This window comes from Chiloscyllium plagiosum, unplaced genomic scaffold (assembly GCF_037043375.1).
Source record: "Chiloscyllium plagiosum isolate Xiang-an unplaced genomic scaffold, Cpla_swu_hap1 HiC_scaffold_19, whole genome shotgun sequence".
Taxonomy (NCBI): domain Eukaryota; kingdom Metazoa; phylum Chordata; class Chondrichthyes; order Orectolobiformes; family Hemiscylliidae; genus Chiloscyllium; species Chiloscyllium plagiosum.
The window spans coordinates 14933281-14957622 of NW_028270157.1; the positions used below are offsets into that span (position 1 = coordinate 14933281).

Here is a 24342-nt window from a genome sequence, read left to right on the forward strand (position 1 = left end):
AACCAAAATTGAGGCAAAAGCACATTTTACAGTGGAAGTAAACAATAGGAAATTTAATCAAAAATGAGGAAACTTAGTGGGCTGTGACTTAGCACTTCAGAGTCATTCCTGACACCTTACTAGATTGATGTTTAGATAGTAGAGTCGAGTGCCAAGTCTGCAAATCCTATACCTAGGATCTTGCAGGCCGAATTGATAGAGATTGAAACGTTTTACACAGCAGCAATTTAGTTTCTAAATGGATTTCATTGAATGATCAACTTAATATCAAAACAAGCTTTAACAAATTTTGTGGAAAAGTTTTATGGTTTACACAACAAGTTTCACAAGTAATTTTTAAATATTACAAATTTACAGTCGTTTCACTTGAAGGAAAGTAACATACAAAACTTTTGCCCTCCCAGACCTTTAATAGGGATAAATGAATTGTTTGTTCATCCTGTTCAATGGTCTCATCAGTATATTACACCTCCCCAGTGTAAAATTGCAGTCTTCAAATTCCTTACAATTCATCTTTTACATCTGTGGAATCCTGGAAGTGGGAAGAAACATTTAACAGATTTAGCAAGTTGTCTTTGCATTATTGTACATGTGTAAAAGTCAAACTCTGACCATAACATATGGCTAGCTTGTGATGCATGAGAGCAGCCCTCCAGCCAGTTGAACTAAAACCCCAAAAACAGGGACATAGCTGAGAGACAACTGGTGATGAATTTAACTGAGCAAGTTTGAGACAGCAGGACTTTACAGTTAACCAATAAAACTTTGATATGGAAACTGAACCTAAACTCTTGTCACTTTGCATAACAAAGCAATAGCCTTAAAAGATGTTAAACCCACCTCAGTCTGTTTTTCTTCTGCTTCATCATCATCACCATCAGCAACATCTTCTGCATCTTCTTTGTCATCTTGTTCTTCAGCCTCTTCAGAAATCTCTTCATATTCTTCAACCTAAAAAAGGAATAATTTCAGTAACTAGTATGTAATTCAAATAATTTCACTTCCACAATGCTGTCAGTTAGGTTCTTCCACCCTGAAAAAAAAGGGCACTGACCCAACTGAAGAAGATTTTGCTGAAAGAAAATTCAAAAAAGGTTTAGCCAACACAATGGTATACCTGTTCATTAAGATCGATGTTCATGCTTAGACGAAGCATTCTTTCAATTCTATCACCATATGCCTTTGTGTCTGGTAATTGGTAACCAGAACGTAATGTGGCGGTCTCTAATAATACCACAGCAAGGTCTGTGGCAGTCTGGTCATCCTCATTTTCCTGAAGGAAACAAAGTTTCACATTAGAACAAAGCCTCAGGATAGATTTTACAAAATGGATGAAAATTAAAGACTAATGCATCTCAGTTAACACTGCAAATTGTTGCACATGCATAGTATGCTAAAAGAGATTTACACTGCTTCTGCCTGACTTGCCCAGTACCAATAATAGTTTTTTTAAACTAGTGTTTAAAAAGATACTGTTAGCAATTGCTGTATATTACTGAGAACCATTTAATTGGTTTGTAACAAGTGGACACAATAAACCCAAATCTGACAAACTCCCTTCATCCCAGTAAAGCACAAATCAAATTAGCATATTACAACTGGACCATCTCAAATATGGCTTTTCCAAATTAAAAAAAACGTACCTTAACTCGTTTCAGCATCTCTTTTATCAAAGGATGTCTTGGATTTACTTCAAATGTCTTCTTTTGACTAGAATAGTAACTGGAAGAGTTCATAAACTAATTACTATTATGAAAGATGCTAGTCAAATCTTAGTCATTCCTCCCTGTACTAACAAAAGGTGTTAAGATAGTCCATTCAGTTTTAAAACTAAGGGCTGGTATGAAAAAATTACAAGTGCATAATGTGCACTGGATTGTTAAGCAACAAATTGAAATATTTTAATAAGTGCCCTGCATCAAATCATAAATCTAAATTTAGATTTAGGCTCTTAGATATTCTGACCCAATACCAGCAACTTTGGACATTACTGTTTAAAATTTAAAAAAAAACTTACTTTGTTGAAATATCTTTTCCAGTCTGGTAGGCTTGTGCCTTCATTATTCTTTCCATATTACCTGACCATCCATACTGGCTGGCCACAAGTGCACTAGGAGAATCTGTGAGACGCTGGGACAGCACAGCCTTCTCAATCTTTAAAAAAAAAAGAGAAAAAAAAAAGTTTAAAATTTCCTTTCAGCTTTATATTAGTGGACATAAGTGTCCTTCCAAAAATACAAAAAATACTTGAGTGATTTAATATATTAATTGATTGTCACTATAAGGTTCCATTTGAATTAAATTCTGCCTTCATTTACCACTTGGCATTTAGAAGTAACCTGTTCTTTGGAAATAGCATTTTCTTGCTAAGATTCTACAATGGAGTAGAAATTTACAAGGTTTACCTATTACTTTAAGTGTTATATCTGAAGTTTATTTTTGCTGCTGCAACAAGATTGAAGCATCCTCACATCCCAGTAAAAATGTGAACGAGCTTGTTATCTTAAGTGTGTCATTCAGTCACATACCTTATCTTTTAGTGCTTTGTCCTTTAGCCAGGTTAAGAGTGGCTCATACTCTTTCTCCATTGCTTCATGTTTCTCTTTAGCCTTTTCACTTTCATCAAATTTTAGCCCTTCTTTTGCAACATTCTGGAATCGCTTTCCATCAAATTCAGGCAAAGCTTGGATGCAGTATTCATCAACCGGTTCTGTCAGATATAGAACCTCATAACCCTTCTTCAGTAGTCGTTCAACAAAGGGAGAAGATTCACCCTGTTAAAAAAAGTTGTTTATATTGTACAGTTTGAGTCAAGACTCCATTTTGCACAAAGTACTGTAGTATTATTCACATGGCAAGTATTACTTTTAGCACACCTGTTCATTTACAACTTTCTCAATGTTAACAATCGCACCTCTTTTCGGCTTGATCCAGCCATGAAGTATATCTTGTCTTGCTTCTCTTTCATCCTTTCCAAGTACTGCTCCAAGCTGGTCCGCTTGGTTTCATGGTTAGAGGACTGGAAACGTAGTAATTTGGCCAAACGTGTTCTGTTGGAGTGATCCTCAATTACACCTAGCTTAATATTAGTTCCAAATTCCTTCCAGAATTCATCTTCATACTTCTCCTCTGCAATCTTCTTGATCATATCTAGAGTTTTGCGTACAAGCTTCTTTCTAATAACCTATGGGGGGGGGGGGGGGGGGGAAGAGAGAGAAAGAGGGAAAGAGATAATTAGTTAGGTTTGAGAATAATGCAAATGTTTGCATTAGGGTGACACGGTGGCTCAGTGGTTAGCACTGCTGCCTCACAGCACCAGGGTCCTGGGTTCGATTCCCGCCTGTCTGTGGGGTTTGCACATTCTGTCTGCGTGGGTTTCCTCCGGGTGCTCTGGTTTCCTCCCACAATCCAAAGATGTGCAGGTCAGGTGAATTGGCCATGCTAAATTGCCTAATGTTAAGTGCGTTAGTCGGGTAAATATAGGGTAGGGCAATGGGTTTGGGTGGGTTTCTCTTTGGGAGGGGCAGTGTGGACTTGTTGGGCTGAAGGGCCTGTTTCCACACTGTAGAGAATTGAATCTACTCAAGTGCTGATGGGTGAGGCTTTAAAGCATTTATTATACTTAAAGCTAAAATTAGGTTAGAAACGTTCAACCTAAAAGAGTTTTACTTCATTTTAATTTCTAACATCTGAAGCACAAGAGGAGGAGTGGTAAAAAATGTCTAGAGTCCCAAAAGACCCCTCAACTGCTCTCTAGCCAACAGACACATGCAGCTGGTGGGTGGTTTAACCAAAGGGTCACCATACTTCAAGTGACAGCAGGGAATGGAAATCAGGAGCACGTCGGCTTTAAATCAAGGCAACGAATACATCACCTTCAACAATTTGTGCTGTTGCAAAGTCTCACGGGACACATTCAGAGGTAGATCATCAGAATCCACCTGTTGGGGTGGGAGAAAAAAAAAAGATCAGTGTTAAAATAACTTCCATAATTAAAATATCAAGAGCAGTTAAGAAGGATTAGACTCCACTTGACCAAATCTAGTATACTGAAAAATTCCAGTTAGTAATTCCAAACATGCCTCACATTCACATTGACTATATGTTTCATACTGCCACAAGTGTTTAAGCATCTGGATTTAACAGTTTTGACTGTTTGGGAATTCATGGAGTACATTGATATACATAGTGACAGTTGCAAGGTGGCAACCAGCACTGGGAACTCAAAATTGAGATATTTACTGTCTGGAAGAATAGGCAAAAATGGGAGTACTATTACTAACGGTATCTGTCCAGCAATGATATAGGTGTAATAGATAGATAGTATTGTGGAATCAATTTATGGAAATTAAGAACAACAAGGGAAGTCAGTCATTGGTGCAAGACATCTACAGGTCTCATTGTCATAGGTGGCTTTAATCTACATATTGACAAGACAAATTATGGTAAACATCAGTATGAAAGAAAAATTTGTGTAGTGCTTCATGGGTGTTACTTTTTAAAATGCAGGTTTCATAATCTACCCAAAAATACATTAAGTATTCTCTTTGAGATAGCAATCACATGGTAGAACTTCAAATTCTATTTGAGGAAGAGCAATTGGGTCTCAAACCAATGCCATCAAATAAGAGTCTATTACAGAGGTATGAAGACACGAGTTTGAAAATGCAGGCTGGGAAGAAGATAGACTGTGAAAGGTCAGTGGCACATATTTCAATACTCAAAAATCATTCAAGTTCAAAAGGATTGGAGGAGGAAAACTATTTGTGGATAGTAAAGGCAGTTAAGGAGTGGGACAAAATTTAAAAAGGCAAAAATCACAATGTAGGAGAAACCAGGTGATGTTAGAATTTGGAATTCCAAATAATTTAAGGCAATATTTTGCATTAGCCTTCATGCTATGAACATACCATAGGCAAAATCAGTAAACTGGGAATAAAGTATTTGACAAACAAATGGAACTAAAGGCAGATAGATCATCAACATCTGATGACCTGCATCCAGGGGTTTTGAAAGGAAGTGGTTACAGAGATAGTACAGTCATTGGTCTAAATTAGACCTTACTGGATTTGGGAGATTTCCAGCCAATTGGACTACCACTGGTGTGACAACCCTGTTTGAGGACAGAGTGAGACAAAAGCAGGAAACTATAGGCCAAATTGTTTTAACATCTGTTATTGGGAAAATACTAAGCCCACAAGGAAATAGCTGAAAACAGGAAGTTCTTACTGTAACTCCACAGAACAGAGAGAGGCCACAAAGAACAGTACACAGTTTTTGGTAATGTAGTCAAGTGTATATTAACATTGGAGACAGTTTAAAAAAGTCATTAGGCTATTTCCTGGGATGATAATGAGTTAACTTAATGGTTGAACAAGCTAGGCCTTTACACATTTAAGTGTATGGTTTATCGATACAAAAAATTTGCAAGGGACTTGACAGGGTAGAAAAGTTTCCATTAGTGGAGACATCTGTATCTAGGGAAAGTTACAGAATAACGACTCATTTGGAATGATTCAAAAGGAACGTACAGAAAATACAAGACTATCTGGAATTCTATTTCAAAGAGTTGCATTTTGGAAACTAGATCACTGAAATTTAGGAGGTGGATAGATTTTTGAAAGAGTTAAGGCCTTTGATAAGCTGGCACAAAAAGGAACAGTGGCTTTGGACAGATCAATGATTTTAAAATGGGGTAGGGTCAAGGGAATGGATGTCCTACCCCTATACCTATTACTCATTCATGGACACCTGCATAGACATCAATTCAAAATTCAGTTACTAACAGCAATGTAATTTATTCAGTCTCAGCAGGCAATGGTGAACATTAGTTTTCAGATAAAGTACAATAAACTCTTGAACCAGCAACTTGGGGCGACATGGTGGTTCAGTGGTTAGCACTGCTGCCTCAGCACCAGGGACCCAGGTTCAATTCCAACCTCTGGCATCTCCAGGGAGTTCACTCATTATCCCAATGTCTGTGTGGGTTTCATTCAGGTGCCCCCACAGGCCAAACAGTTTAGGTGAACTGGCCATACCCAATTGTCCAGTGTTCAGGAATGTGTAGGTCTGTATTAGTCAGTGGTAAATGTGGGATGGTGGGATTGGAATCACTCCTCAGTGGGTCAGTGTGGACTTGTTGGGCCTGTTTCTACGCTGTAGGATTCTAACTCTAATCCATTAGAAGTATCATTTAATGACTACTTACCACACCCTTGATGAAATTCAAATACTTTGGCATCATGTCATGGAAGTCATCTGTGATGAACACTCTGCGAACAAATAGCTGCAAGCAGAAGTCATTAGATTAAGAGAGTGAAAACTAGACCAAAATGCATAAATTACTGAAGAGATGTAAATACTTGAACCACATGTATTATGAAAACGTGCTGTAGCAATTCAAGTCTAACCTTTCTTAAAAAAAAGAGTAGCATACCTTAATGAAGTCTGACTTCTTCGATCCGTATTCATCAAATAAGCCACGGGGTGCAGTTTTAGGCACAAATAAGATAGACTTGAATGTGACCTCTCCTTCAGCAGTGAAGTGGATATGAGCTATTGGTTCATCAGAATCCTGAACAGAAAGGAAATAAGTCAATTCATGGGATGGTACATTTAATATTTCAAACCACTTCCACAATTTTGTTTCATTCTTGCTAGTCTGATCACAGTCCAGAACATCAGCAACAAACGTTGTTTAAAATGCAATATGGAGAAAGTGAGGACTGCAGATGCTGGAGAACAGAGCTTAATGTGTTGCTAGAAAAGCGCAGCAGGTCAGTCAGCATAGGAGCAGGAGAATCAACGTTCCGGGCATAAGCCTGAAGGGCTTATGCCCAAAACATCGATTCTCCTACTCCTTTGATGCTGCCTGACCTGCTGCACTTTTCCAGCAACACTAAGCCAAAATGCAACCTGGCCCTTCACAATGAACTGATTAGGTAGTGGTTACCAGAGCAGTCACTTTGACAGCACTTAAGCTGCACAAAGTTTGTAACAAAAATAGGAGCTCAGATTCTAGAAAAATTACCTTTGAGAAGGTCTTGTAAAAAGCTGTATATTCTTCATCTTCTATTTCTTTACTTGGTCTTTGCCAGATTGGTTTGATATCATTCATCAGCTCCCAATCCCAGACTGTTTTCTCAACCTGCATAAAAATTAAGAATCAAGTCAACGCTGGAAGATAGGATCACAGGACCTAGTATTTAGAACCCTTAAGCCTGAGCTCCAACTATTAACATGCTTTGATCCAATAGACAGTAGGTGCAGGAGTAGGCCATTCTGCCCTGAGCCTGCATCACCATTCAATATCATCATGGCTGATCATCAGTATCCTGTTCCTGCCTTATCTCCATAACCCTTGATTCCACTATCCTTGAGCGCTCTATCCAACTCTTTCTTAAATGAATCCAGAGACTGGGCCTCCACTGCCCTCTGGGGCAGAGCATTCCACACTCTGGGTGAAGAAGTTTCTCCTCATCTCTTGTCCTAAATGGTTTACCACATATTTTTAAGCTGTGTCCTCTGGTTCGGCACTCCCCCATCCAAAAAATATTCTTGTTATCATGGTTTTCTAGTGGTTGATCCAGCTTCAGATCAACCATTGAAGATTACGGTCACTTGAAAGAAGACTACAGTCATCTTGACAGCCCAAGTTAAGAGTGATCCAATCATTTGGCAAGTCTGCCATCAACCCCAAGTCTACTACAACCTTCCAGTTGGGTGAACAGCTAGTTTGCAATACAGTGTGATACCAGCACAGGTTCAACTCCCTCATCACCTGAAGTTATGCATGGCCCCTCCTCCTCAACCCCATTCCCCCAGAGGTATCTCCCAAGTTATTACTTCGCAAAACCTGATCTCTGGCAACAACCACTATCCACATCCCAACAAGCATCCTTCCTCAACCAATTCTGATTTTGTGAACACAATTAAATGGCTAAAAACATTCATACTTTCTTAGTTTTAGCCTTCTTTTCTTCATCTTCCTCTTCAACTGCTGCCTCATCATCAGTTTCTTCTTTTTCCTTTGTTTCTTCCTCATCCATTGGTTCTTCTACAGTTTCTGTCTATTAAGATAAGCTTATTAAAATTTAGAAGTTATGAGTTTACTGTATCTGTCCAAATTTGCTACTAAATTACCTTGCTGCTCCAGATATAGATAGGGAAGTTGATAAATTGAGAGTATTTCTTTACAAGATTTTTGATGGTGTCCAGTTCAAGGTAGTCAGATGCCTCTTCCTTTAATACTAATCTAAAAAGGTCAACAGAACACGAAGTTAGACAACTCCACACAATTTAGTAATTCAACAATCAACACTTTATAGCAGTAAGTTGTAGAAATCTATTATGATTGTTGCATTGGCCAGCAATAGTAATTGCATTGCCAGCTGGTTCATACTTGGATAATTTCAGATCAAAAGAATGCAGTTTCCAAGCCCAGGCCATTTGAGGAACTACATACTGAAAGAATCCAAGCTTATAAACTTACGAAATAGTAGTACCACGTCCTAAGGTATTTCCTCGTGGATCCTCTATGATAGAGAACTCATTGGAGTCAGATTCCCAGATGTGCTGTGTACCATTGTTGTGCTTTGATGTTACAATAACCTTATCTGCCACCAAGAAAGCGGAGTAAAATCCAACTCCAAACTGACCAATCAACTCAGAGGTAGATTGATCATCACTTTGCATCTCGGTCAGCTTATTTAAGAATTCACTTGTTCCAGACTTTGCAATTGTGCCAAGGTTTTTAATCAGCTCATCCTTTGTCATTCCAATGCCTGTATCCATGACATGCAACATGTTCTTCTCTTTGTCAGCCTGGGGAGAAAGTATAGATTTTCCAAGCTTTATTGACATTGCATTCAGAATTAAGAACAAAATTTACTCTCTTATTAGCAACTTTACAAGATTTTATAACAATCACCCCATTCTAATCAGCTCTATGCTCTCCATGGTGCCTAAAAATTATGTATTACTTGCAGTACAACTTGTAATATGCCTCATGTAAATACTAAGGTGACTAAGGTAGTGGACAGGGGAATATCTATGGAAATTGTTTGCATGATCCCATGAAAAAGGTTTTAAAGTAGAATCATACAAATGGAGGGCACATTACTCATATGGCTGGAAAATGAATTGAGTGGTTTGCCACAGAAAGTAGACATAATGGTTAGGTACTCAAATTCCTGATAAAAGGCTTTTGCCCAAAACATTGATTCTCCTGCTCCTCAGATGTTGCCTGAACTGCTCTGCTTTTCCAGCATCACACTCTCGACTCAGGTACTCAGATTAGTAGGACAAGACCAGTGGTGTCCCAAAAGGATGTTTTAAGGGCCTCAATTATTCACATGTATATCAACTGGGATAATGGTATAGAAAGTCATATCTAAATCTGCTGACAAAGTTAAGCAGCATTGTAGATTATAGCATAAAATTATAAAGTGCTATTGGTAGAGCAAGTGAATGGGCAAAATCGTGGCAGATAGTTCAATGGAGACGAGAGAGAGGTTATCCAGTTTGGACTAAAGGATAGACCAGGGTACTTTCTATATAGCACAAAGTTAAATACAGTGGACGTCCAAAGAGACAGATCTAGATCTTTAAAATGGCACAAACGGTGCAGAAAATAATCAAGAAATCCAACAGAAATGCTGGCCTTTACACCTAGAGGACTAAAGTACAAGGATGCACAAGTTATAATGCAGTTATACAAACCCCATTTAGACCCCACTTGGAGCAATGTAAGCAGATCTAGACACCACACATTAGTAAGGATAATTTTGGCATGGGGTGGAAGCAGATAGAGAAAGTAAACAGCACAACGGGATTTACAGGAATGATACCTGGACTGCTGGGTTTTAGTTACAAGTAGTGATTATACAAATTAGGCCTGTTTTCTAATATTTAGAAGAGTCAAGAGGTGATCTGATTGATACCTTTAAAAAAGGTATTAAAGAGGAAAAGACAGGGTGGATAAAATTATTTCCATCAGTTGGGTAATCTAGAGTTAGGGAGTGTAGTCTGACTATTAGGAGATAGACTGTTCAGGGGAGATGTTGGGAAACATTTCCACACAAAGGATGACAGATATTTGGTACAAAAGGCAGTTGATGCTAGATAATTAATATTAAATCAGATATGTTAAGCAAAACATTATGGAAAAATGGGGCCAATGGTAGAGAGAGTTTAGACACATTTGCCATGATCTTTATTTAGATTCCCTCGTGTGGAAACAGGCCCTTCGGCCCAACCAGTCCACACCTACCCTCTGAAGAGTAACCCACCCCCCTCTGACTAATGCACTTAACACTATGGGCAATTTAGCATGGCCAATTCAACTGACCTGCACATCTTTGGATTGTGGAGGAAACCGGAACACCCGGAGGAAACCCACGCAGACACGGGGAAAAATGTCTGTGTTGAGTTTGCACAGTCCCCCAAGGCTGGAATCAAACCTGGGACTCTGGTGCTGTGAGGCAGCAGTGCTAACCACTGAGCCACCCCCAAAAACACAGAACAGTTGGGAGGTGCTGAATGGTCTACTAGACAACTTCCATTAGTTTAGCACAAGCTATAATCTTACATTTCATGTGGACCAAATGCTGTCACGATGCTTGACCTGATCAAAGTCTTTATTACAGTGATCTTAGTTAATCCAGCAACATTAACTACATCAAATTTAACGAAAGAAATTTAACCTTTATCTTAATGGTCATCTCTTCTGTGGCATGTAGTGCAGTATCATTTGTGAGAGATATCAACCGGATCTTGTCCAGAGCATCAGAAGCATTAGAAATCAGTTCACGGAGAAATATCTGACAACAGTAAACATTAAGTTAATATCCTGCAGTCAAATATAGTTACCATAAAATACAAGAGACTGTACTGGAGATGGTATCTAACTTTGACAACCTTACATGTCAGCAATCCTAACTTGGTATTATTGTGGAGGATATCAAAACACCACAGCCATTAACAAGAATAGTGTCAATCAATTATTGACATCAAAACTGTATTAAAAAAAGGTACATAGTTTTGTCACTCTACTCTCAACCCTAGAACAATGAAAAGATTATGCAATCAATAGAAAAAATGTTAACTGAGCTTTCAAACTCAGCATACTTTGCTACTGTAAGAGTGCCAAATTTGGAATTCCACATGGGGATAGGATACCAATTCTAAAAGTTGAAAATCAATTTCAGAAACAAAACATGTAAAAAAAAAACACTTACTTCCTTGTTTTTATACAATGAATTAATGATCAGCTTCATCATTCTGTTAACCTCTGCTTGAAACATAAACTTCTCAGCCTTTTCCCTGATTTCTTTAACTTGGGCAGGATTCAGTCCATCCAACTGAATAGCTTCTTCCTCCCTACCGAAGTCGACAGAGGGTGTTAGATTCAGAACTTGATCATCAATAAAGTCAATATTTTACACGAGATCTTTTGTTAAAAAATTTGTATGGGGAATAATTCTAAAATTTATAGAATTCAATACTAAGTTATTAACACCAAATACAGATAAACTGTATAAAATACCAGTTAGACCATAGAGCATTGTGTGCAGTTCTACAATCCAGATTGTAGGAAGAATGGGATAGCACAAGAGAGAGTGAAGAGGAGGCTGCCCAGGCTGGGAAGTTTCAGTGCTGGAGAAAGATGTTAGACTTGGAGTAGTTTTCCTTACAGAGGAGATTAAGGGAGAACATTGAGGTGCATAAAATTGAGGGGCATAGATAAAGTCGACAGGGAGAAACTTTTCCCCTTGGTAACATCAATAAGCAGAGGGCATGGATTTATGGCAAGGGGCAAATTGCTTAAGGAGATGAGAGAAAAAATCTTTTCAGCCAGAGGATGGTGGAAATGTGGAACTCTGTCAGCAAGAGGTTTAGAGGCAGAAACACTTTTTTAGATGTATTTGTGATGCCAAGGCAAACAAGGCTATGGGATAAGAATTGGGGTTAACAGTTAGGTGGTTGTTTTTGACAGGTGTGGACATAATGGGCCAAAGGCCTTTTTCAGGGTTGTTGATCTCCATAACTCTAAACTGGGGGCAGATAGATAGCTTACGACTGAGCCTGGACCTGATCTCAAACTGTATGACTACAAAATCAAGTTATTGCAAAAATGTCTATTTTGTACATGCTTGTCAAGGTTACAAAGATCTGGCTCACCTCCAAGTTGAGCTTCACTAAAGTGAAATACGAATAAACTCGTGAAAATAAGCTGAATGGTACATCAATGCAAGATGAAATAATTCTAGATTTAAAACCAGAGACTGCTATATCATAGGGCTCTTGGTGCCAGAGAAGGAATGCAAAGCCATGAGTTTGTTTCCATAATGAGGTATTTCCATTCAGTTTCCATGATAAAGACTCCAATCTTTCAAGTACTAACAGCATTAATATAATCCACTCATTTTGCTTTCAAATTTTGAAAATGATAATTCAAGCCACTAGGAATCTGTCTGGCAATAGGGTCACGTTGCCTTTGTCCTTTGAAAGACTGAGCCAGTTTGGAACTACACAGTAATCTTGCAGCCTTTCTGACTTTTTAATTTCAAAAATTCAATACGAGTTATAGGATTGAACCTCCAAATACTCGTTCAATTACAATAGAGAAAGACTAAAAAACCCATAGAGGGCAGCACCTTTTAACAACTTCATCGTCGGTGCGTGAGCCGTCCCTGCTTTTCCCAAGATCTTCCTCGACTGTTTCATCTTCGGCTCGAACATGAGCTGGAGGGGGGTAGAAGAAGAAAAAAAACAAGACGTTCTGTAAGTGGTGCGGGGTAGAAAAAACACGACCTTTCCCAAGTACTGTTTGCGCGATCCCACGTGCGCCTTGTTTCAAAGGAAACAACCGGCAAAGCACTGGGAGCACCGTATGGAAGAGAGGATGGGGGGATGGGAAGAAGGAAAGTCAAGTCTGGTCCCCACGGGAAATACTGAGCCAGAATTTGACAGCGTGGTGTGACAGAGATAAGCCCGGAAAGTGAAAGAACCTCGGCCCAGCCCAGCCCCCACAGTCAAGGGCCGACCGAGGTGGGGAGGAGGAGGAACGAGTAGGAGCAAAAAAAAAAGAGCATTGGACTGATGGGATCAGGGCAGTGCGGAGGAGTCAATGAGGGGGTATGCTGCGAGTGGGGGTCAGTGAGGAGGGGGATGGAGAGAGAGAGAGTGGGGGTCAGTGGGGATGGCATGGAGGGAGAGAGAGTGGGGTCAGTGAGGGGGGGGACGGCATGGAGGGAGAGAGAGTGGGGACGGCATGGAGGGAGAGAGAGTGGGGTCAGTGAGGGGGGGGGACGGCATGGAGGGAGAGAGAGTGGGGTCAGTGATGGGGGGACGGCATGGAGGGAGAGAGAGTGGGGTCAGTGAGGGGGGGGACGGCATGGAGGGAGAGAGAGTGGGGTCAGTGATGGGGGGACGGCATGGAGGGAGAGAGAGTGGGGTCAGTGATGGGAGGACGGCATGGAGGGAGAGAGAGTGGGGTCAGTGATGGGAGGACGGCATGGAGGGAGAGAGAGTGGGGTCAGTGAGGGGGGGGGACGGCATGGAGGGAGAGAGAGTGGGGTCAGTGAGGGGGGGGGACGGCATGGAGGGAGAGTGAGTGGGGTCAGTGATGGGAGGACGGCATGGAGGGAGAGAGAGTGGGGTCAGTGAGGGGGGGGGGACGGCATGGAGGGAGAGAGAGTGGGGTCAGTGAGGGGGGGGACGGCATGGAGGGAGAGAGAGTGGGGTCAGTGATGGGGGGACGGCATGGAGGGAGAGAGAGTGGGGTCAGTGATGGGAGGACGGCATGGAGGGAGAGAGAGTGGGGTCAGTGAGGGGGGGGGGACGGCATGGAGGGAGAGAGAGTGGGGTCAGTGATGGGAGGACGGCATGGAGGGAGAGAGAGAGTGGGGTCAGTGAGGGGGGGGACGGCATGGAGGGAGAGAGAGTGGGGTCAGTGAGGGGGAATGGCATGGAGGGAGAGTGAGTGGGGTCAGTGAGGGGAAATCGGTGCAGGTTGTGCGCGCGAGATCTAAAACGGGGAGTAAAATACACACACACACACACACTCTCTCCTTCATTCCAATCGCCACCAAATACGTCTCAACTTCCAAAATATGAGAAAGGACCTATGGCCAAATCCAGATTTAGGGCCCGGGTCGCACGGCGCGGGGTTGGGTGGGGAGACGCAGAGGGGAAGTGAGGAAAATTCTAGAAGCCAGCCGCTCGCGCCCTTTCCCCACTTACCGAACGCCAGAAGCGCGCACACCAGCACAAGAATCCAGGCCTGTCTCATCCTTAGGTACGGGCTCCAAATCTCATCCGCCTACTGATAGCTTCTTTTTGTTTATCCCGCCGGTAGAGAACAGAAGGATTTCGGTCTCCCCAAGCCGAGCCGCTCCACGCCGCGGTTTCTTCAATAAAACCTCAGGGGGTGGGGGCGGGGGAATAGGGGGAGATCAGGCTGGCGAGGGGGGGGGGGCAGGACCACCTACAGCCAATCGCGACCCCCCACGCAAAGCGCGGCTCGCCAATCGGAACCGTCCCCCGGCGGCTCTCCGCCAATCGCCGCCTTCCATGTACCATCGGCTACGTCCAGAGCGTGGCTCGCTCCGATTGGCCGGGGGTTGTCCGGAGGTCACGTGGCTGTGTCCCCCGGTCCGCTGGCCTTTGGACCCGCTGGCTGGTCGGCTTCCCAGGAGGGCTGGGGGAATAAAGGGTTTATTAAAGGCGACTTCGATCGCCATCCTTTGTCCTTCAACAAAAAAAAATCGTTGGGGGTGTTGGAAGGGGCTGGCTGCGATTTGCTTCCGGGGTTACCAACGGCCCTCCCGTTTACCTTGGTGACGGAGCCTTGGAGACGGTTTCCATGGAAACAGGCGAGCCTCCGGACGCCAGAGGAACATCTTGTCCACGGTGAGGTTTTGTTTTCTGTCTCTCTTTGAAAAAAGGATGAGCGCGTCGCACAAATTTGCCGACGCTGATGGAATTTCAAAAGTACATTTAAACGGCACAGCCCGTAGGTTCCCCCCTCCCCCTTGCTCTCGTAAACGAGAGACTTGCATTTGTATAGCGCCTTTCGCGATCGCTGGACTTCTTAATATTCTCCAGCCCAACGAAGTACATTTAATAATGTAGTCACTATCACGACAATCGAAACCCAGCAGCCGAATTGCGCTTTGCCAGCTCCCCCCCCAATAGCAAATGTAATTGAGTTCTGAAGAAGGATCAATGGGCATTTTCTATTCAATCATGGGGTATGATCACCACTGCCCGGGCCAGCATTTATTGGCCATCCCTAATCGCCCAGTGGCTGTTAAGAGTCAACGACACTGTGGTGTTCCTGGAGTCACGTGTAGGCCAGTGAGAAGAGCAGTTACCTTCCCTGAAGGACAGTCAAAATTTAACTCAGCAAGTCTGGCAGCATCAGTGAAGAGAAAGCAGAGTTTACCCCAGCGATTTCTATTTTTGTTAGCAAAAGTAGTAATCTGTCTGGTGTATATGTGTGTTGTTTGAGAATTAACTATTAGTCAGAACACCACAGAGGGGTGGCAGATAAAGGGTTGAAAAATGTGGTGCTGGAAAAACACAGCAGCCCAGGCAGCATCCGAGGAGCAGGAGAATCGATGTTTCGGGCATAAACCTTTCCTGAAGAAGGGCTTATGCCCGAAACGTCGATTCTCCTGCTCCTCGGATGCTGCCGGGCCTGCTGTGTTTTTCCAGCACCACATTTTTGAACTCTGGTCTCCAGCATCTGCAGTCCTCACTTTCTCCTAGGTGGCAGATAAAGCCTTAGTTTAATGCCTCATCCAGAAGACAATGTCTCTGGCAGTCCAACAAACACTCACCACTTCACTGATGTGTCAAATCAGATTCTCTTGTTCAAGTCTCTGGAATTGATCCCATGAACTTTTGAAATAGAGGCAGAGGTGCTTCAAAGTGGGCCTCAGCAGAAATAAGGAGAATGTGAGGACTGCAGATGCTGGAGATCAGAGTTGAGAGTGTGGTGCTGGGAAAGCACAGCAGGTCAGGCAGCATCAAAGGGGCATAAGAATCATAAGAATTTTGGACATAAGCCCTTCATCAGGATGGAGGGCTTCCTGATATTAACAGAATATTCACAATAAAGTGGAAGTAAGGGTCTAAGGATGACCATTGCTGATTGTCGCAAAAACCTATCTGGTTTACTAATTGCCTTAAGGGAAGGAAACTGCCATCCTTACCCAGTTTGGTCAATGTGACTCCAAACGCACAGCAATGTGGTTGACTCTTAACTGCCCTCTGGGCCAGCGACACCCACATCCTGCAAATGAATGAATAAAATGTAGGGAAAAATTTGAATGGAGAACTAAATTGGCTGGATCTTTTGGAGGAGAAAGTGAGGGCTGCAGATGCTGGAGATCAGAGCTGAAAATGTATTGCTGGAAAAGTTCAGCAGGTCAGGTAGCATCCGAGGAACAGGAGAATCGACGTTTCGGGCATAAGCCCTTCTTCAGGAATGAGGAAAGTGTGTCCAGCAGGCTAAGATAAAAGGTAGGGAGGAGGGACTTGGGGGAGGGGTGTTGGAAATGCGATAGGTGGAGGGAGGTCAAGGTGAGGGTGATAGGCCAGAGTGGGGGTGGGGGCGGAGAGGTCAGGAAGAAGATTTCAGGTTCGGAAGGCGGTGCTGAGTTCGAGGGATTTGACTGAGACAAGGTGGGGGGAGGGGAAATGACAGCACCTTTACTATGGTTATATGAAGCTACCATGACAGGTATGTGGCGTCATAATTCTCTGGGATATGTTCAGTAAGGTGCACCTTGTTTTCTAAATTTTGCCCATTTGTTTAATCCAGTATCAGTTCGCAGACATTTCCTTATGGTTTCTTCTAGTATGTTTAACTATTAGCAGTGCTGGCTTCTGGGTGAGACCTTAAGCTGAATCCTGTCAGCCCTTCGCATGGAGATATAAGACCTTATGCCACTATTTCAAAGGTGAACAGGGGAGCCACCCATGGTGTCCTTGCCAGAATTTATCCCTCCAACAAACTGTAGAGCTCCAATGCCTCTGAGAATAAAAACTTAGTGTTGTTTGTAATCTTCCAAGAATTGTTTGTGAATCCTCTGAAGGAGGCCCATTATTATTATCATTAGAAAGCACAAGGAGGGAAATCGGAAGCATATTTTGACAAGAGTTGGTGGTACAAACTCAGAATCCTGTTTCCTAGAAAGCTTCTTGCTGTTGAGAATTATTTATGTTATCAAGGCTGAAACTAGAATATGTTTTATTGGCTAAGGATGCATTTATTGGGGTGGAATTGAGTCGAGGTATGTATCAATCACATTTAATTGAATTGGATGGCTGACTTGACAGGCTGAGTTGCCTACTCTGTTTCTTTGGCTACTGTGTTGTACATGTGTTTGCTTCTCTTAAAAGTACATTATTAAGGGATGACCACATCCCTTAGAGGTCCCTTAGAAGTACAATCACATTCGGTTTGCAACTCACTGATGTTTCTGAAGTTGGATATGTATGAATTGTCTGTTTATTTAGTTACAGAGAACAATGGGCGCTCAATTATTTTTATTCAAGTTTCTAGATTTTTAGATGTTGAGGAAATCTTGGAGTATAGGGATAGGTCCAGAATGTAGAGTTGAGTTAGTTGATGAGTGAAGGGATTTGATTAGATCTGTTGGCTGGATGGCTGGTTTGCATTGCAGAGTGATGCCAACAGCGTGCATTCAATTACTGGGCCAGCTTAGATTATCATGAAGGACTCTCCTTTTCAAACTTTCCCATCACCTTAGGCATAGTGATTGTTAGGTTAAAACCACTATCAATTTTCTCTCTAATGAGAGAATAGTTCTCTGGCACAATGGCGACTTTACCTTTTACTTTTTAATGACTTGATTCGATGGTGAAGCAGGCTTTGGGGGCTTTGTGATATATGCCTGTACCAATTCTTGGATTCTCATGAAATAAAATAATTCAACTGACTTTGTATAAAGTATTTTCTTGATATTGCACTGGAATGCAGTGTCTAAGGGAATTGAAAATATGATCCTTTACCATTAGAGTGATAAATTTGCATTGATTTATGACAAAAATTTCTATTTTATTTTAGTCATTGTGAAAAAGCTGAAGTCATCAGGAACATGGAACCTGAAGTATTATGTCACGAATTCTGAACCCATTTGAAGAACCATACTTATTTATTCTCCAATGGCGGAAATGCCTCAGAAATCTAATAAACATATATACAGTCAAGATTGATGGATATAATTTTATTCTCGTTTTATGCGATTTTAAGGGAAGAAAAAGCATAAGAAAAAGGAACTGAAAACAGTAGTGCTTTTTTAGATAAGAAAAAGTGGTAAAATATTCCAAAATTTTTTTAACAATGAGCAAATGTTTGAAAAATAGAACGATCTGTGGGAGAAGGCAATATGAATGCCATGGTTCACCATGCCATAGTTTGCCATGTTATGCAGATTGGGGGTATAGACCACCCATTCAGGTAGTTCTCTGTTCAACAACTGAGGATTTTCAAGAGGAAAGAGATTATTTGGAACATCAAGTTTTCCCTTTTCTTAATAAACTCTGTAAATCCAGGAGAAGTTCCTTTAAAGTTTTAGATATGCAGTGGACATCACATGAAGGACATCATCGCGCAAACACAGATTCCCACAAACTGAAAGTTTCACTAGATCTCATCACCAAAATCTCACCTTTCTTCATATGTATGTTAGGTCAGAAATATGGTGAATATTGCCCACCAGATATGGAACACTTTCCAGCAAGTGGAACAGATGCAGAAACTTTATCCAATGTGGAAAGGAATATCCAAATCGCTGCAAGAAATGGCTACTCATGGATATTACATAAGAACTATCAAAATTGCAGTTTGCTGGAACTTCAGATAATTGAGGCAGCCTTAATGAATGACTCTGGTTTCAGTTTCTTTTATTTTCGAGATTCTCGGTATGTTGAAGATTTACTTCTGAATGCTGCACCAGATGAAACAGAAATGGTAGAGCATAAATATAAAAGTAAAGATGAACACGAAAAACAGATGATAATGAAGCTGAAGGAAAAGATAGTCAATGAAGGGTTACCTGTTGAAATTTTTAGAACTATTGAAGAATTAGGAGAAGTAATCATGAGAAACTGTAGCGATGTCATTGACAAGTTATATCCTATGGATTTAGTTCCTTTGCAAACTGGTAAGTTTAGCATGTGTTCTTGTATTGGGTCAAGTACAGTTTTATTCTTGGCTCAGCTATTAACATAATTGGCCATTGGCGTTATTGAAACAACTTTTTTCTAAAGGACACAGTTTACAAATTATTCTTCAATCAATGTACATATATTATGTGAAATTGGACATAGCAAAATTTATTGTAATCATATTCATTCCACTGAGTCATTGCATTATTCCATTACCAAAACAAAAGAAAAAAAAATTAACAACATTTTACTATATTTAATTAATAACTCAAGAATTTTGTTTGGCATATATTTCTTTAGAAAAAATAGAAAGCAAGTTGAAGACATGGTACTGACCAAATTCACATTTTTGATGTTAATTTCTGTAGTGTGGGATCTATCAAATATAAAAAGTCTTTATTCATGGAATCCATAATCAGAAGTGAATATGTGGTTTTACTTTCGATTGCTCATGGGGGCAGGGTCAGATGTTGCCAAGCCTCAGAAATAGCACTCTGGGATGGTCTGATATTTTCAAAATGAGGCCAAGTAATGGAAGCTAAAATCTGCTCACCTCAACGAACTGGGGAGGGCTAGAAGGTAATTTTCAAATCACAGATTGATGTTACGCTCAAAAAGATAACTATATTGAACACAATTCATGGCCAGACTTTTATGTGAGAGCTTTATTTCAGTTAGTCAAACTCCATAAAACTCTTCCCCCCTCTGATAATTAGCTCCCCTATTTATACAGCCAATTTGTAGTAATTGTAATGAGCCCAGCATCATGGAATATGAAGTCCCTGATTGGGGCTGTTAATCTAATCCAATCAGGGAGCCCTGGCTGACAATAAGGCGAGGAGTGTCAGACATTCTGTTAACTCTGAGAGCTGACTCTGAGGGAGCTGGATCTGTGTCAAGGACTCTTCAAATGTAAATAGTGGGTGATTTGGTGATGGGATACTGGCTTCTGTAGAGTTATTTCACAATTCAAACCTTTTTTTTCTAATTTAACCAATTTTTAATAATCAACCTGTTCAGAGATCTTATTACACAACTCTGGAGCAGATGGGACTTGAACCCAAGCCTCTTGGTCCAGTTATAGGGACATCATCACTGTACCACAAGAGGGACCAATTCAAACTAATTAACTCTTCATTAATGCATCCATTACCTGTTTCCTCATTATGTTAGGCCTCTTGTGTTCCTTCAGACTGTATTAAATGATAACAGTTGGCAGACCCAAACATCGTGTATTATTTTACAATTGTCAGATGTAAGGCAAGGAGCTACAAAGTGATTATATATAGTCAAAAAAAAGTGAGAAAATTCCAGCAGGTTTGACAGCATCTGTGGAGAGAGAAACAATGAATGTTTCAAGTCCAATTTGATTCTCCTTTAAATGTTAACATTATTAATTTCTCCAGAGATGTAACCAGGTCTGTTGAGTTTCTCCATCATTTCTTTTGTTTATTTCAGATTTCCCACAACCCCAACATTTTGATTTTATTTCAGGCCATACAATCATGTTTGTTCTGGAGAGACCAAATGTAGACAAAAAAGTGACTAGCCCAGTTCCAGGTGTGGTAACATTTTGTTGACCCTTTGCCACTTCCATGAGCCTTGGGGCTGTTGGTTCTCTTCTGCTTCCTGCTTTTTCAGGAGAACAGCAAGCCTAGTCATGATTGTCAGTTATTCATTAGGTTTGCACTTAGCAGTCTCCCCATCTCAAGGCCCTTAATTGGTTGTTTAGGCCACCTCCAGCCCAATGAAAGGATCTGCATTTGAAGATAATGTTACATCAGTGACATAGATATAGTGTTGTGTAGGAAATTGGCAATGATTTGGAGTCAAGTATATATTTAAAACCAAACCAATGATATCTGCTACATGTCAGGGACAATTCTGTGAAGTGGCCATTTCAGTGTGTTTCTGGTCAGTGGATTAAACTATCAGGTACATTGAGAGATGAAGGGACTATGCTTAATGGTTTCCTGCTGTACAACTTTCAGATGTTTGTGATAATGCAATGATAGACTAATTAATATTGAATTGAATTGAACTGAAATTAATTTATTTTCACATGTACCAGGGCACAGTAAAAAGCTTTGTCTTGCGAGCAATACAGGCAGATTATAGAGTTAAGTAGCATACGTAAATAAATAATCGGTAAACAGCGGCAAAAACAAAAACACAGGTGGACGTTAAGAGTTTGTAAGTCCATTCAGTATTCTAACAACAGTTGGGTAGATGGTAGAGGTTATAGAAAAACATTGCCAGGGTGGGATAGATCTCTGAGAATGCTGAGAATAATAAACAATAATGAATGATAAATTAATAAATAAGTATTTGCCCTGAGGTCTACTTGTTTTGTTCAAAGCTGGGTGGGGAGAACTTGCATAAACTCATTCAAAAAAGCACTTAATATGCTTAAGCACAATCAATTAACAACAACTTCAGGACCAATTAAGGGCATATACCCACTTGAGTTACAATTTTCTCAACTCTCGGTGGGATGAAGTAGCACACCCAATTAGCAAACCAGTGTGAGCTGCCTGTCAGATTGGGGAAAAACATGGGGCAGTCCCTCAATTTCCTCTAATATGCACATATTAGAAGGCAAGGGCTTTGGTTGTCGAGAACCACACCTCTTGCTCTGACCTCCGTTCCTCAAATCGCCCTCACCTCATCCGCTGCAAAGTGCTTACCTGTCATCTTGTTCTTCATAATTTTGGTTGCTCTTCCAGGAGTCCTTCCTGGGCATGGTTTCTTCCCCAAAGACTTGATTTCATCCCTATTGCTGCCCTACAAACTTTTTGATTGTTGCAATATATGACGGGCCTTGCTCTGAGGAGACAACATTGCTTTCTCACCACTTTTTGAGGAAGAGAGCAAGGTCACCTGACAAAAACAGAAGATTCCATCCAGTGTGTTACATATTCATATAAGTCAGAAATTGTTGTATTTTATTTCAAGTGGCAAAAAGGATCTGCTCTTTGAGCAGATTTTCATTTGAATCTGTTATGATTGGAATGGATACAGTAGAAAATTGACTTTTTTTTTGGTAGGCTAACTTTGCAATATTATTAAATATAAATTACAGCATATGATAGACCCAGTTTTAGTTGAATAGAAAATAATGCATTTAAAACTTTGAATGCATTTAAATATTAGGAACTGTTAGAGTCATAGAGATATACAGTCCATGCCAACCAGATATCCCAACCCAATCTAGTCCTACCTGCCAGCACCCATCCCATATCTCTCCAAACCCTTCCTATTCATATACCCATCCAAATGTCTCTTAAATGTTGCAATTGTACCAGCCTCCACCACTTCCTCTGGCAGCTCATTCCATACACGTACCATCCTTTGCGTGAAAAAGTTGCCCCTTCCGTCTCTTTTATATCTTTCCCCTCTCACCCTAAACCATGCCCTCTAGTTCTGGACTCCCCAATCCCATGGAAAAGACTTTGCCTATTTACCCTATCCATGCTCCTCATAATTTTGTAAACCTCTATAAGGTCACCCCTGAGCCTCCGACGCTCTAGGGAAAACAGCCCCAGCCTGTTCAGCCTCTCCTTATAGCTCAAATCCTCCAACCATGGCAACATCCTTGTAAACCTTTTTCCGAACCCTTTCAAGTTTCACAACATCTTTCCGATAGGAAGGAGACCAGAATTGCACGCAATATTCCAACAATGTCCTGTACAGCCTCAACATGACCTCCCATCTGATCAATAAAGTTTAGCATACCAAACGCCTTCTTCACTATCCTATTTACCTGCGACTCCACTTTCAAGGAGCTATGAACCTGCACTCTACAGTCTCTTTGTTCAGCAACATTCCCTAGGACGTTACCATTAAGTGTGTAAGTCCTGCTAAGATTTGCTTTCCCAAAATGCAGTACCTTGCACTTATCTGAATTAAACTCCATCTGCCACTTCTCAGCCCATTGGCCCATCTGGTCCAGATCCTGTTGTAATCTGAGGTAACGCTCTTCACTGTCCACTATACCTCCAATTTTGGTGTCATCTGCAAACTTACTAACTGTACGTCTTATGCTCGTATCCAAATCATTTATGTAAATGACAAAAAGTAGAGGTCCCAGCACTGATTCTTGTGGCACTCCACTGGTCACAGGCCTCCAGTCTGAAAAACAACACTCCACCACCACCCTCTGTCTTCTACTTTTGAGCCAGTTCTTTATCTAAATGGCTAGTTCTCCCTTTATTCCATGAGATCTAACTTGCTAATCAGCTATTGTCATTGAACTGCACAGCATTGGTCCAAATGGACCTTGATAGGTTTATTCTCTCTTTCAGATCGAGAAAGTTATCTAGAAAAGTGTTACCATCAAGCATTTTTGCAGCGGCATTGCCAAAGTTTTGTTGAAACAAGAGAAATGAAGGAGATTTTTGGAATCCTGAACAAATTTGCTTTTTCCTTCCTATACGATGTTAAGAATGAAGCTATCGGTGAATTGCCAAAATCTGGATGTCCAATTCTCTTCAATAAAATGGCACCAAGGTACTGTGCAATTGTGATATCCACCAACGTGATATTACACTATTAACCTTTATGGCTTTTTATTGAAATTCCCTTGTAGGTCTTTTCCCATTGTACTACCATTTAAATACAAAGATGTTGTACCCATCTGTTTCTTGCTGTTGTTACAACGCAGTGAAGTATGCCGAAGCAAATCAGCGCCTCTATCCCTGTATTGATTACATGGCAAAATTAAAACATTCAATGACCCTCAAAATTGCCTCCATTTGTTCCTAGCCAGATGTTATGAGCAATCAACACTTGACACCACGATTATAGATTAAATAAAATAGTTAACAATTTATTAATAATACAACAGCTTTAGCAAAGCAAAGTTAAATAACAAGATAATCTTATGAATATCTATGATTTAAACTCAATCTTCTTTGATTCCAGAACCCACTCACACAAAGACTAAACTAGTAGACGCCATTAAGGGATAAATTTTTTAAAAGGTAAAAGATGTAACCGGCTAATTCACTTACGCAGATTCCACAATTCGTAGCATCGCAGGCACATTAGATTGTATTTTGCTTGGTTTCTGAAGACAACCAGTGCATGCAAATAACTTCTAGTAGTCTCTGAGAAATATTCACTTCTCCAAACTTTCAT

At 40.9% G+C, this 24342-nt stretch overlaps 2 protein-coding genes across 2 annotated transcripts in view; one reads left to right on the forward strand and one right to left on the reverse strand.

Annotated features, from left to right (window-relative positions):
• Nucleotides 1–287: 287 nt before the first annotated feature.
• Nucleotides 288–14420, reverse strand: hsp90b1 (heat shock protein 90, beta (grp94), member 1). The gene is made up of 18 exons (XM_043709929.2): nucleotides 14245–14420; nucleotides 12657–12744; nucleotides 11238–11379; nucleotides 10704–10820; nucleotides 8492–8823; nucleotides 8143–8254; nucleotides 7956–8069; nucleotides 7031–7147; nucleotides 6437–6574; nucleotides 6209–6286; nucleotides 3876–3941; nucleotides 2915–3184; nucleotides 2529–2774; nucleotides 2018–2154; nucleotides 1644–1722; nucleotides 1118–1273; nucleotides 841–951; nucleotides 288–532 (listed from the first exon to the last, which is right to left on the reverse strand). Exons 1-18 carry the CDS (start codon nucleotides 14291–14293, stop codon nucleotides 503–505), a joined length of 2382 nt encoding a protein of 793 aa, XP_043565864.1. The 5' UTR covers nucleotides 14294–14420; the 3' UTR covers nucleotides 288–502.
• A 93-nt stretch (nucleotides 14421–14513) lies between these two features.
• The window catches only part of ttc41 (tetratricopeptide repeat domain 41), a gene marked incomplete at its 5' end in the record, with an annotated part of 63647 nt that continues 53818 nt past the window's right edge, over nucleotides 14514–24342 (forward strand). The window contains 2 exons of the mRNA XM_087997551.1: nucleotides 14514–14913; nucleotides 23508–23712. Coding sequence (XP_087853677.1) covers nucleotides 14514–14913; nucleotides 23508–23712 — 605 coding nt within the window. The remainder of the gene's footprint in view (nucleotides 14914–23507; nucleotides 23713–24342) is intronic.

Bases quoted from the DNA above. Each gene is read 5' to 3' on its own strand.
- hsp90b1 (XM_043709929.2), bottom strand. From the start codon at position 14,293: ATGAGACAGGCCTGGATTCTTGTGCTGGTGTGCGCGCTTCTGGCGTTC. The intron at 8,824-10,703 runs GTTAAATTTCTT...CTTTCTCCCCAG, and splicing joins AGATGACCATTAAGATAAAG to GCTGACAAAGAGAAGAACAT. The intron at 3,185-3,875 runs GTGATGTATTCG...CCCCCCCCATAG, and splicing joins AACAGCACAAATTGTTGAAG to GTTATTAGAAAGAAGCTTGT.